The sequence below is a fragment of the Anarhichas minor genome, unplaced genomic scaffold (genome assembly GCF_050575085.1).
Source record: "Anarhichas minor isolate MPS153535 unplaced genomic scaffold, ASM5057508v1 ptg000010l, whole genome shotgun sequence".
Classification (NCBI taxonomy): Eukaryota; Metazoa; Chordata; class Actinopteri; order Perciformes; family Anarhichadidae; genus Anarhichas; species Anarhichas minor.
In genome coordinates this window covers 3,091,196-3,106,104 of record NW_027466456.1, presented here as the reverse complement: position 1 = coordinate 3,106,104, position 14,909 = coordinate 3,091,196, and the positions used below count along the sequence as shown (strand labels likewise).

Sequence of the window (14,909 nt, the reverse complement as noted above, 5' to 3'; positions counted from 1 at the left end):
TAAATCTTTTGTTGTTATGAAGGTCCCTACATATGTGGATATTATCGAATAATTACCAAGTACAGGCCCGCGTGACGGTGGAAATAGAAGAAATCATTCTATAATCGCACAAATCTGCAGAAAAAAAACGTGATTCACCTTAAAATACCGAGGCACGTGGAGAGGTAAATATGTGAGGCTACACAACAGTATAATGATGATATTATTTTAACAACAGGCTATCATTAATAGTCTCTCTCTCTCTTAGAGCTGTAATAGAACATGTAATAATATTATGGGGTGTTTTAGATTCATACAAATAGCGGAGGAATTGTTGTGTCTATTAGTTGCTACTGCGTTTCTCTTTATGAAGAGGATGACACAGGAATATACAGAATATACAGGTGTGTATACTGTTCTAAACAAATGCATCAAAGGCTCTAAAACATTAAAGTTTCTCAAAGATTTTGTTTTTCGGTTTAAAACTAAAATGATGTTTTTAAATATCTTTAGAATCGCATCGTCAGTAAATCCTGTGGTTTAAAAAGAGTTACTGAAAAGAAAAGGTGCGTACCGTAATATAATTTGGCTTTATTTGTTCATTTGTTCATCATTATATAATTCAATATTTTTGGAATTAAAAGCCTACTTTTTAAATTACTTAAATAGATATTTGGTTTATGTGGCCGATTAATTACACAGAAGTAAAATCATTTTAGCAGAGAAAAGATATACTTCAGCGGAAATTACACAGTTATACAAAGTATGCGTAATAAATACCTTGTTCTTTATAAAATACATTATAAATCTTGTTTATAATGTATTCTTTTTATTTAAGTTTTGTATCTTGGTCTTTAAAATCAATGAAACGATCAGCCGAGTCAGGGGGCCAACCAAACGAGCAAAGCTGATTCAGCGCAAATGGACATTTACTGAATAAAGATCATTGATGCTCATTAACTTCTGAATTACCAATAATATTATTATTTTGTGTTGTTTGATTTCTGCTTTAGTATAAATCTGAAGTAGGACTGGTCCTCTCCCGTTTTAAGACCTTCAAAAGAGAGAAGAGTATTTATATATTGAATAAATTATTGCAGTTATTCACTCAGTAATTTAGTGTGATTTGCAGAATTATTGTTCATATTTTCTAAAATATTATTCAGTTGTTAATTCTCTAAAAATACTGATATTAACTGATATGTAACCATATTGTTCACGAGAAGAAATGGCCTCAATAACTCACATTTTCATATTTGTTGAATAGTTTTAATTATATATATATATATAATTGAATTAGTTGACACTTTAAAACTACACTGCACACACACACACACACACACACACACGGGCAGAAACACATCAGATCAAACAAGCTTCCGCCTTAAATTCATCCATTTCTGTCAGATTTGTTTGACTGCGTGGTCATCATGCGTGACCACACTGAGAGCCCTGTTGGGCTCAGTCGTTAATATCTGACCAATTGAAGTGGCCACTTCTGGGAATTGTAATGGCCGCTCTTCAAAGAGGCTAAACCTGAAAGGTGTCAGAGGTCACACATGAGGACCAGCAGGGAGCAAATATTTATCCTTCACTCTGTCATGTTCCCAAATCATCACCTAATAGCAGCTCATTGTAATAAGTTCCCACTTTGTGGTAGTAGAGGTGCATGGCATGTACAAAAAATATTGGTAAAACGATTCCACAGATGTGTATTATTCAGCTACGGTATCGTCTTATCTGCAGGAAATCCTTGTGGACTAAACATTTATAAGTGCTGCATCATTTGTCAGACAAGTTGAACTGCATATCAAGAGCAGCAGCAGCATGTGTCTGTAGTGAAACTCCCTACATCTGTTTCTTGTTGGTGTTTGTGCTGGTGGAGGAACATTACACAGATCAGTTGATATGTTCATACGAATGTAAAGCCCCATTGGTTTCCTTTAGTGCTGCAGACACAGCAGCATGATGGAAGCATTTCTCATTGGGAATAAAACAAAGCTTTCAGTATGCTAGGCAGCTTATAAAGAAATGGCAACAAATATTACAACAAATGCATTGTTTTCACATTATATAATACCTCAAGAGTCATTGTGCTTTTGCAAATCCAAGTCTCACAGAAAAAGAACGAATGAAGGAGTCAGTTCGACTCTCAAACAGGTGAGTAAGGAGCACTTACAGCCTCCTGCATTAGGCTGACATGACGACATACTGTACTGCAGATACACTCAGTTTGCCTAATGCACAAGCTTTCAATAGAGCAGCACTTCAATGTGTCAATAAAGAACCAGGGAGTAAAACCTCCAGACTCATGAAAGACACCAAAGATGCCGCGCATGCTCATTTCTTACACATTCAGGCCTTCGGGCGAGAGACCGACTGCAGGTGTGATGTGAACTTCATTCCCACATGAACAAGCCTCACTTTCATTAACAGAAAGACAAAATGAAAGATAGAAGGAATTTGCAAAAAAAATGATTAAATCTGTAGATTAGATCCAGAACAAACACAAACATTTGAAAATGATTTAAAAATAAAATAAATCAAACCCAATTTAAGACAGTTCCAACTGAAGAAAACATCAACTTACATTGCAGCAGCTTCTTCTGATGCTCAGAGTGTTCGTGAGAGAGAGAGAGAGAGAGAGAGAGAGATGTTGGTTCATTCCCTGCCATGTGAAAACAGACCGGCGCTCTCACTGCTTTCCTGGTTTAATTGGGAACAGGCTGAAGTTCATGCAAATGAGCGCTTACATCAGTCTTAACAGCCTCCTCTCCATAAAGGAGGGGAGCAAAGGGCCAAAGTCGCGCCTCTTTTCCCAGGCAATTCCGCCGGTCAAGTTCAAGCTCAGCGCCTAGTGCGCACGATTGTCATTCAAAACACGTTAATGCACAGAGCTAATTCACTGGGGGTGGGGGGGGGGGGGGAGGCCGGTTCCACTGTAACACAGTTACACATAGCTGATCAATGAGAACAAAATGAATGTATCACGTTCCCACACAAAGGTGTTTTTCGTTTATAACAAACAACATTTCTGCACAAAATGAGAAACTTTGCAGCTTTAATTGTGTTTGGGGAAAAAAAGGACAACATCTGGAGCAAAATGTATTTGACTAGTAATAAATAAAATGTATATGTCCATTTGTTAAACCTTTAAAATTAATAAAATGATTACAAAACCATTGCATTTGTTTTTATAAAAAGGGTGGGGTTTTTCAATAGACTACAGGTAAACAGCTTCTTACAGATGGACACTGGTGCGGCCTCTTTAGAGCATGCAGTGTCTGGATAAACAAAATATGAAAGGCTTCTTCCTTTCATGAAGCATGCGGTGAGCCACGGAAAAGCCATTATTACATATATTTCCTTTGAATAAAAACTGAATATATACATCCAGCACAAAGGTGAGGATGTAGATGAAGAACAAATACACGAGTTTAAGATTTTTGAAAAGATAAATGAGTTAAGAGTTTGTGTAAAGAGGACTGTAAGTCCATGTTAGAGACGTGTCTAATATGTCGTTCTTTTAGTGTAAATGAACATTTTTGTGTGAACATGTTTTCATTTGACACCGTAGGTTCAAAGGAAATAGTGCAAAACAGAGCAAACGTGACAAATGACACCTTTGGCGTTTGTCTTTGTGTGTGCATGTACATCCCCCATCTGTGCATGCCGGATCACCCACGGGATCCTCTGCGTTACAAACACTCAGTGAAATACGATTAGCAGCATACATTTGCGTAATTACAGTAGCTTTAAGTGTGCAACGATTCGTGCCAACCAAATCCAGAATCTGTGTGAGGACGAGCCCGAGGAACGGCTTTAACACATGACAGCAGAGCCAGGCCCGGATAATTCTCCTCTGCTCCAATCTGGACCCCCGAAAAGTAGACGAGCCAAAGAAAATGTAAAATGAATGCAGAGCACGAGTTCTACTGTGATGCGTTAATGGTCTGGCTGTGGGCGAGATTATTATTATTAGAGGCATTTTTCACGGAAGACATTATGAAGTGTCACAGCAGGAGGAGCGTATAAACGATCACATGAATGATGGTTGAAGAGTGATGAAGAGTCCTGGTATTGTGCATTTTGGCTCACGATCAATTCACGAACGGAGTCATTGTTGATGTTATAGAGTCAAAATATGATTCAGCTACATCTTCATATTTTGTCTGTCTCTTTTTTTTTACCGTACAAACTTGGACTGCAAGTTTGAACCAACAATATATGTTGAGTATATATATATATATATATATATATACACACAACATGCAAAGTTCTTATTGTAACCAGCTAAATATGTACAGTATTTGCTTGCATGCGTCTGCACCATCACATCTCACGCATACAACTGTGATATTTGGTTTGACTGTATACAGCACAGACATTAACGAGCGACCAGGTTGAAGCCGTGCATCACCTTTACACCTTTATTCTCTCCTCCTTATGATATACAGTGTGCCTGTGTAATTAACAGTCATGAGTCTCACTACTAAATAAATCCCTGTGGCAAAGCAGATCTGGCCCTCTGTAGATGGTTCCCACAGCTATCTGCAGCAGTTAGGGGAGAGACAAAAAGGAAAAGAGCGGGGAAAATGAAGGGAGACGGGGGGAAAAAACACGGTGGTGGTGGTGAGTCTCCTTTGACGGGGCACCATTGCAACATTTGCATATATTCAAATCGGCCGATGAATGCCATGCATGGGGGCAAACAAAGACGAGCCAATCGGAGGGCGCATCCCTGCTGCGGGCTCCGAAGCAGCCGCCGGTATCCCAGCAGCACCCTGGGAGAGACACAGGGAAGTGGTGTGGGAACCGAGAGGCCCCCCGAGCTGAGCAGAGGGAGGGGATCCACTTGTAGCCCGTGGTGAATTAGCATTTTATTTGTGTCCATTTTCCTCAGTAATTTCTGCCCCTGCCACTTCAGCCACAGATGGCTAACATGGCAGAGGGATTAGCATTTGTGTCAAAGATGATGATTATGGAAGTGTTTTTCCACCCAGAGAGAGAGACATTTCTTCTCACAGTGTGACTGACAGTTTAATGTCGGAGATGTTGGGCAAATGTACAGAATGTTAAATGTGTTTCTGCATATTTTCGCTGCTTGTGATTGATGGCAAATGTTGGCGTTAACAAAAGGAGAAGATGTTATGGCGGCGAATGAAACAACACGCATCTCTTTATGTTGCATTATTCACATGTAACAGGTCATCGAGTTCTCAAATGTTCTGGTTCATCACATCAGTCAATACCAGAGATACGGACTCGGACTTGGGACTGCAGTTAAGTCACACACATTGACTTGACTTGGACTTGCCCCTCAAAGACTTAAGACTTGACCTGGACTCTAGCTTAAAGACTTGAGACTTGGACTTGACCCTTAAAAACTTAAGACTATTGGACTTGCCCGTCAAAGACTTGAAACTTGACTTGAACTCTAGGTCAAAGACCTGAGACTTGACTTAGACTTGCCTCTCAAAGACTTGACTTGGACCTAGGCCTCAAAAACCTGAGACTTGACTTGTTCTTGTTCCTCACAGATCCATTGATCCAACCAAAACAATACTTTGGGACACGTAGTGTCGAACACCATGTCTTGTGGTTGAAACCAATGGGCTTGTTGGGTTGATACTGGATTCTAACAGATAAGGGAGTGATGATACAGTACCTTGACTTGAACTTGCAAAAAATGACTTTTAAGCATGTCTGGTCCTACATACTGTGTATATTTTATACTCTGCAGCAAGAGATGCAGAAACATGCACCTTTATTGATTTTAAGGTAATATGCAAAAATGAAATTGCAATTAAAATGTGATCGCTCCATTGCTCAGAATGGCATTGACTAATTGCCTCAGGGTGTAGGCTCAACCACACAGAGTCTGATATCGAGCTGAACAACTAACTTTATGTGATTCATGTTTACAGACATCTGCCCGCTGGCGCATACACATACATGCCCTCCGGAGATGCTGCTGCTTCGTCGCACAAAGCTCCATTTGATCGAATTCACAGCTCTCATTGAAATGTCATGCTCCTGTGTGCAAATTCACGGGGGCGAAGGATCAGACACATCTTCAGCAGACGGGGTGTCGCCAATTAGCAGAAAAGTGGGAATTCAATCAACTTCTGCGGACCACCCAAATAACATGAACGCACATGCTAAACACAGATTAGAATGTGGTGAATGGTTTTTTGGAAAGAGATCCTTTGGAGGGCGTGCTGCTGGAAACACCCGGCACTGTTGGAGGCACACGGGCCTCCGCTTCACAGAGGATGAGCTGACATTATAATGCACGTGCAGGCCAGTGTGTGTGTGTGTGTGTGTGTGTGTGGACAATCATTTTCATCCTACCACACACGGAGGATGCATCAGTGCACCCAGAGCTGTTGCCCTTCCCAAACACCTCATGGTTGATAATAATCTGAGGCTAAGAGATCAAACAACATAATAAATCAAAGAAATTACAAAGATAACAGGATTGAAGATAACAATGTTGGTATTATGAAGTATTTCCTTATTTTTATCCATCTAAATGGAAAAATAACACTTTAGTTCATGATTACACTAAAATCCCCGGTTCCTCTCGCTCCCCTCCCTGGTGTCTGTTAATGCCAAAGTAGAGCGTAAGAGGAGCATATCTGAGACTTTAAGCTTCACCATTTGCATAATGTTTGTTTCCATCCAATGAAATGTTCAGATACATGATGGCGGAAGCATGAAACATGGAGATTATCATTAGGAGGATCTCACGGAGGTGTTCAGGGGTATTGAGGAAGAACAAGGAACTAAGACGGGCAACATTTTACATTTTAATTAGAGATGAGGAGTGGGAGCATGTTGGTGAAATTAAAGCTGCTCAGCTGGATACATTAATAGGCTCCTCTTTTTCTCCATGTTTTCTTTATTTGGAAGAGAATATGTCTTAACTTGTACACTTGTCTGCTCTATATTTTTCAGACAAACTGTGTATGTCCAACAGTAATAATGTGGAAAAACAATGTATTACTGTCTGTGTTACTACGAGTCAATGAAAGCACTTATTTTTCTCTGTGGCTGCTATAGCCTAATGATATGTTGAATGCCATGTTCATTGCAGTAGTATTAATACCTTAATGCCAATTAAAATCATATATTTGTTTAAGCCTCATGCTTTCAGATAAATAATGTATATGCATCTTTACATCAGACAGCAGAAGACATGACTGTCTTTTACTTCCTTATGTTTGAATAATGGTCAATTCTTGCATCCTTTTAGGGGAATATTAAACAAAAACAGAGGAAAAACGGGGCAAACAAAACCCAATGCTGCTTATAAAGTTTAGCCAATTGCTGAGAGTGCAGGAATAAATTAAAGGTGTAACATACTTGGCAATAAACGGTTCTGATTCTGATTGCCATGAGTATTTTATTTTTTTTATCAACTCCTCTCTTCTTCCCATCTTAAAAATGGCGGCTGTGCAGTAAGTCAACTGTTAAGAGAGATATCAACATGTCCTTTTAATGTGCTGCTTTATTTGCAAAAGCCTATAAAAACACTACAGTGGACGGTAACGCGTTCACTGACTGCTGCTGTAGTTTAATATTGTATCTTACCTCGTGTTTTCAATGTGAAACGTCACTTATAACCCGCTGCAGTGCAATAAATGTTATGAAACAGTAGCACACGTTGTTGCGCTGGTAGAAAATTACAAGTCTTCCAATTTACAGACTTCCGGGGGAGCACACGAAGGCAGCGCCCGGCTCCACTACTACATCCGGGACATTCAGCAGTTTCACATGCCAGTTGGTTCAGCTGTCAAGACTTTCCTGCATGTGAAGAAGCTCTCGGCATCAGCTATTCTGGTCTTAACCACGTCTTTCTTTCGAGGGTAGAGATGGTAAGTTAATTCACACGCACCAACACACCAGGCATGAAGTCACCAGTCTTAACAGCCTGATGTAAAAATTCGCATTGGAGCTATTTTTGCCTATATTTGGTCACCACGAGAGCTAGTGTGCTAATGCTAGCTACTTAGCTAGCTAACGTTTGCAGCAGCGTTGACAGGTGGCGAAGTTGAACTAAATTTAGCACGATAGCCATTTGCTAACTTTCATTCATTTTGCAGGAGCTTTCAACACATCCTATGCTTAATGTATTTTTCACTGTTGGCTGTTTTAGAATGGTATGCGACTTGACATCTACCGCAGCCTGTGATATGAGGAGTAACTCACCTTTGTTGCGGCAAAAACTGCCTGTTCTTTAAACTTTATTAGGTCATTTATGCCGAGTCAACTTTAAATACGGTCTTGACTGACTGTCACAACTGTAGACAAGGCCCGCATACTCTCTGACGCAGTACTTGCTGACACACAACATTAGCTGATTTCATGTCCTAAAAGGGTGTTTTTAGAGCTGGATCTAATACTTGGACATGTGCGTGTTTGCTCTGACAGGCGCTGATGGGAATCCAGCTGGTGGTCAGCTTGCTGGCCGCCTGCATCATGCAGAGGATGGCTCCACATTGCTCATTTGCACGCTGGCTCATCTGCAATGGCAGGTAGAATAACCCCTTACAATCAGGTTATACAAACGCATAATGTGAATGTGCTCTGTATGCATGCATGCATACATACATGCATACACCTGTCGTTCCTTTCAGCTTGTTCCGGTTCAAACACCCGTCAGAGGGAGAGCTGTGCGCACTGGCGGGGAAGCAGATGCCCAAACCGACCAGGAGAGACAGGTGGGAGTTGGGGGAGAGGTCTGATGATAAAGAAGGGAGTCACAACAACATAAAGCTGCCTGGAGGAAAAAATTGTCTTTAAACACAAATTTTATGTCTAGATCTGTGCACTTCTTTAGAAATAAAGATAGAGTAATGCCTTTGTGTTGCCAGCGCTGGACTGTACTTCTAGAAAGAGGCCACTTTTCCTTCTTTTATAACTCAATAACAGCAGATGTCACATGGTCGTGTGTCGTCTTTGTTTGATTTCTAGGAGACAGAACGGGGAGAGTAAGCCTCTCACTGTGCCCAAAGACATTGACCTTCACCTGGACAAAGCTCCAGTCAAAGCCCTTGACTCGCTCGGTAAGTAAACACTACTTTATCCACATCACGGTGACTTTGGTCATGTACAAACACCGCTCAAGCTCCGCTATTGACTCGCAATGCATTTACAGTATTTACATTTTTTTCATAGTCCCTGCTTGATAAGAAATCATGGATCATAGTTTTGATTAACATTCTGAGCCTACTCATGTATTTGTGTCTTGTTTCTGCCTTCAGTGCTGCGGTTTTTCCTGGAGTACCAGTGGCTGATAGATTTTGCCGTCTATGCAACCGTCGTCTTCCTGTTCACTGAGGGTTATTGCAGTATGGTGGATGCCAGCAAAGAGGTCAATCTCGGAGCCATCTGGTGTGTCCTGACTGTTCTCTTCAGTGTGTATCCTTCAACTGTGAAGTCACCTTGTTACATATGTCTGTAAACAATTGAACATAATTAGCTTATTTAAAGACACAGTGGCCTAAAACATGGGGAGTGTTGGACTGGATGAACGCTATTTTTCCTCTTGGTTGTTTTGATTTAACCCACAACCCTCAGAAAGACCCTTCACACTCTCATGAGCCACTACTTCCTCTCTGAGGAGGGCGGCGAGCGCTCGGTGTGCCTTGCCTTTGGCTTCCTGTCTCTGCTCGTGGCCATGCTGGTTCTTGTGGTCAGAGAGGACTACCTGGAGTTCGGCCTGGAGTCGGGCTTTTCCAACCTCTTTGACAACTTGGAGGTCTTTGCCAAACAGCAGGGCTACGCTGACTGGTCGTAAGTATCTGTTCCTGCAAAGACAAGTTGTTAGTTTACCGATTGACGTTGCATCATGCGATAAGAGACACCTCCTTGGTTAAGTACCATGCATGAGTCACACAGAGACTTTACCTGACAAATATTTGTGCTAGACGCACCCTAACGTTTGTTGTTTTGACTCCCTTCAGAATCCCAGTGACCAAGCTGACCGTGAAGCTCGGTCTGGCCGCCTTCTCTGCTTACATTGGTGCTCTGCTGGCGTTCCCCGGCCTGCGATTGGCTCAGACGCATCTAGATGCCGTACAGATGAACTCAGACCGACCACTCATCCAGTAAGAACTGATGCATTTACCACCGCAACAAGTACTCTGTCTGATCAACAAACATTCCGTTAGCAGTATTTTGCTTTCTTAGATGTCATTAATGTTTCCTGCAGGATTCTGCTGCACCTGAGTTTCCTCTCTCCAGTCATTGTGCTGATTCTGTGGGTGAAACCCATCGCAAGGGACTTCCTGGCCAATGCACCTATGGGAAAGACTTCAGTAATGATGTGAGTGCACGTACATATATGCTTATTTTATCCACTCCAACTAATTCTCAAGACAGAAATAATCACCACTAATGCAAGATGTCCTCCAAAGGCCACATTTGACTTTTTCTGATCCTCTCAAAATCTCCCGCTTGCAGAGTTTCCAGTGAATCATTTGACTGCATGCGCCTGTGGATCGTCGTGGGGTCGTGTGTGCTGCGGCTGTTACTGACTCGCTACCACCTGCAGGCCTACCTCAACCTGGCTCAGAAGTGGGTGGAGCAGATGAAGAAGGAGGCGGGACGTATCGCTGCTATTGACATTCAGAGGAAGGTCAGATATTCATGAAGGACTTGAGCTCGGAAACCGTCTGAATCCAGAAGTTTTTACATAAAGCGAAGGTTTACTGGAATTAGAAAAGGGAAAACTCCCCAACCGTTAACTGAGAATAAATATGCTGTTTTTCAGGTCACTCGTATCTTCTGCTACCTGACGGTAATTACTCTTCAGTATCTGGTTCCTGTTTTTCTCATCCTCTTCTCCACACTGGCACTCAAGGCCCTAGGTAAGTAAAACATCACCATCATGACCACTGCATCAGAGGAAGAGACCACTCTGCATCTTTATTGCAAAATATAGATTTCTGGGAATAGTTGGACATTTTGTGAAATATGTTTAATTAGTTAGAGGAGAAGATCTGTCTGTTAAATATGAAGCCTCAGCCAGTAGCCAGCTAGCTTAGCGTAGCATAAACTCTGGAAACGGTGAAACAGCTGCTGCTTCTAGACAAAAATAGTCCAGCGTATAACCTCCGGATTGAACAAACGAGACATAACGTGTTCGTGATCTTTAGATGTGCTGAGAGATTGCGTTGCCTACGCACAGAGCCAGGCTTGTTGTTTCTAACCTGGATAGCTAACAAGCTGCTGGCTGTGGCTATATATCTACAAGACAGATATAAGAGTATGAAAGCAAATGTCCCAAGATGTCAAGCTATTCCTCTTAATGTCACACTGAGACATTTGCAGCGACAGTGGAGATTAATATTAGACGCATCCATTGTAAATGTTAAGACGGTGACGCATCACAATAGTTTCTTTCGAGGGTCTACTTTCTTCCTCTTTTTCTCCCAAGTTGAGCTGTAAACTCTAAATATTGCCTGATCTCTACCGATCTTGTAGGGGACTTCTCCTGGGCCCCCGGTGTAGAGCGGGCCCCCGGGGTGACACCAGCACTGGTGATGCCCACCGCGGCCCCCGTGTTGCCCGGAGGTCTCGATGAAGACGAAGAGGGGATGGAGGATATGGAGGAGGACATCCAGGCCACAGTGGCTCGCCTGTCGGAGGCCTTCATGGCGCTGCGGTCCGTCCTCACTCCGCTCTTCTTCAGAGGTCTCTTCGCCTTCCTGACGTGGTGGGTGGCCGCCTGCCAGGTCATCAGCTCTCTGTTTGGTATCTACTTCCACCAGTACCTCATGCAGAACTAACTGACTAGTGCTCAACCTGCGATGCAGCTCCAGCCCTCTGCTGCCTGCAGGTTTCCTTTGCAGCAACACAAAAGCAGCTAAGGGGACATTTAATCAAAACACGCAGCTGCTGACAGAATGCACCGCGTGGCTGTAACAGAAGGTTTGGTCAAGTTTTCTTTGTTTTTCTTTTGAGAGGAGACAGGTGATGGACACTGTTGTTGTTGCAATATTGACTACCTTGTTGCCCTTGTGGCTTTTGTTTGTGACCAGCAGGCTACTGGTATCCATAACACCGAGAGAACTGGGCTGTGTATCACAAAGCAACATCTACTTAGTCTGGCTCTCTTTGGGTTACCCGGCGTCACCGAGTCTAACATTAGCGATCTTCGACAACCGGTATCACAAAGCTGGTTATTGTCTGGCTCAGTTTATCACAAGAGCCGTGAGAGGATCACTGAATGTGACTCAGAGATATTTCCACAGGGAAGATTAGCTTGTTGTGGTGTTAAAAGGTGATATTCAGTATAATCACACAAGTTGAATAGCACAAGAAGCTTTTAGAAATAGGTGGAATCATTTCCTTCACGGCTATAGATAAGTGTAAGAATTAGGTATTTTCAACATGTTCAGTATTCTAGAAGAGACATCCTGTTGCTTTGTTGTACTTTATTATGAGTGATCCACTTACATTTGATCCTCTGAAGTTAGCCTTCTCTGACTCTGTCTGATAAATGGGAGTTAAGCCCAAAGATATCCAGCTGACCCACGAATGTCACTTCATGATACAGGCCCCCAGACATCAGCTATTTCAACATGAACCTTTTTCGGACGTACCTATGCCAATGTTACCTGAATAGTTCTTTAATAGAACATTGTTAAATGCTGCTTTTAAGATGTGTAATTGATACCAGGGTAAGTGTTCGTGCTTCCTCCCTGTGTAGCTAAGACGTCATATTGTTACGAGGGACTCTTCGTCCCCCGTAAAGAACCGATTCAAGAGTGCTAAATGTTTTTTTGTTGTTGTATTGTTTTCTCTGCTGTAACGTGTTTATTTTAAATGTGTAGTTAGGCTCCGATCCATCATGTTGAACGTGAGTCCAGCTGTGGTTTCTGTCTGTGTGTCGGCCAACAGCTGAAGACTTTCCTTCAGTATTCCTAAGTGCCTGGGAGCTCAGGGATTTTGAGTCAATCTTAAAATCTCCTTTCTCCCGAATCGTACGTATTTAGAATGAATAGAATCTGTTAATAGATGAAATGAACTCTCCAAACCCATTTCTGTTTCGTTTTTCTTCCTTTTCAAACACTACTCACTGGCAACACGTTTAGTTGCAGTGTCTTAATTAGCTTCATCAGCTTTTAGTTTTTTGCTGTTTTTCTTGCCAATTATAATTCATGTACACGTACGTTTGATCAAAGCCTACTTTGAACGAGTTTTGCGTCCGTAGATTTTATTTATTTATTTATTTATGAAACTTTGCCTCGAATAACTTTTGTTATTTAGAAATAATACAGAAGCTGTTGTTCTGAACATTTTTGTATTGTTTTGTGGCAATTTCCGATTTTTAGATAGTATATTTGAATTGAATGCTCTGAAATCATTAAACTGTCAACTTCACATGAAAATGTTGCTTTTTTTGGGGGGATTTTCTGAATGCATGGTGTGCAAACCTTTACCTGTAACTGAATTGTTTTTATTTTGTGTGGCTCAATAAAACATTTATTATTTTCAGACTCGTGTCCGCTTGATGTTCACACTTACTTCTGCTTTCCCTCCGAGGAGCGTGGGAGATGCTGCTGATTGAATCATTTCCTTTTTAAAAAGTCGCTGCTCCGATGGACAAAAGGCCTCGTGCATGACAATGGGGTGTCTCGCCGCCGTGCTGGGTCCTGATCTCTGACCCCCAACCTCCTGAGAGGATCATTTTTAATCACTGATGGTAACTATGAACCTGACGTCCCTCACAAGCTTGGGAAGAAATATTTGGCTCAACTTGGCAACAGGAACTGGTATTTTTCTGGAAATATTCCAAATCTTTTCCATTTGTCAGTGCGGCCTAAAAAGATTCAAACTCGATTTAGAAGCTTCGTGACATTATCAAAACATTTAGATTTACATGCCGGTCGTCTATCAACAGTTTAAGAGCGTGACCTTTTCACCAGGGCGAGGCTGGAGAGGCTCTGTCTGAAAGTCTAAATGATTTATTGGCGATATCATTTGACTTCCACGTCCAATCAAAAGCCACGCAGGTTCTCCAGTTTAGGGAGGGACGACCACTTGGCTGCACGAGCTTCACTGGAGGACGTCATCAATCGCAAAGTCAAGTGAAGACATTCCGGGGGGGGGGGGTACCGGTTAATAATCTGACATCCCATCTATTATCGTTGAGATTCAGCTTTGGGATGTCGTGTATCAATAGCATTACATTTTGTTATTTAAAGAACACTTTCTATGTCCATAAAGCATTTTAAACATGCTCATGTGTTATCTGCTTTTAGCACTATATAATTATGATGTTCTGCACTCATACATATTCATAATGCTGTCTAACAACCACATTTTAATGCATTTTATAATGACTTAAAAGTCATTCGAAAGTGTATAGTGTAAGAAATTTTGAAATTATTAAACTTAACCTTATAATGAATTTCAAAATGCTTTATAATGTGTTATGATTACTGTCGTAAAGCATTGAGTATTATTGAGTGCTTTTATACAGTGCTATAAGCAGATTATAACGCATTATAAGTAAGTCCATATGTATTATGCATGGGCGCCATTGAAAGTGTGCCAAAAAATGTCCAATGAAAATGTTTCTGTTCCTGTAAGACATGACTGAGGAGTTGAGTTTGAGTTTCTCCTGTTCGGGGGAACGTACAGCAGTGGATCTCTGGTCCTCTCTGAGCCTCAGACAGGTCTGTGAGAGCGCGCGGCCTGATGAACTGAAAGGTGACAGGGTTGACGTATCTATATAATCACATTAATTACGTGCATCTGTGCTGGGGTCCCCCCACAGTCTGAGCTGAGGACTGCAGAGGGGCCAAGTCAGTTAAGTCGGTGCATGTGCAGGACCCAGACATGGCCAACAGACGGGGCCGGCCTGGTCTCGGGGGAGCAGACCAGACATGACCCCAGCGAGAGCCTCTTTTCAT

General features: G+C 41.9%; 1 protein-coding gene across 1 annotated transcript; it reads left to right on the top strand.

The window, feature by feature from the left end:
• Window positions 1–7,733: 7,733 nt before the first annotated feature.
• tmem161a (transmembrane protein 161A) lies at window positions 7,734–13,488 on the top strand. The gene is made up of 11 exons (XM_076087569.1): window positions 7,734–7,859; window positions 8,416–8,519; window positions 8,622–8,705; window positions 8,959–9,050; window positions 9,249–9,405; window positions 9,565–9,780; window positions 9,951–10,094; window positions 10,199–10,312; window positions 10,450–10,624; window positions 10,760–10,856; window positions 11,473–13,488. Exons 1-11 carry the CDS (start codon window positions 7,857–7,859, stop codon window positions 11,775–11,777), a joined length of 1,491 nt encoding a protein of 496 aa, XP_075943684.1. The 5' UTR covers window positions 7,734–7,856; the 3' UTR covers window positions 11,778–13,488.
• Window positions 13,489–14,909: the final 1,421 nt, after the last annotated feature.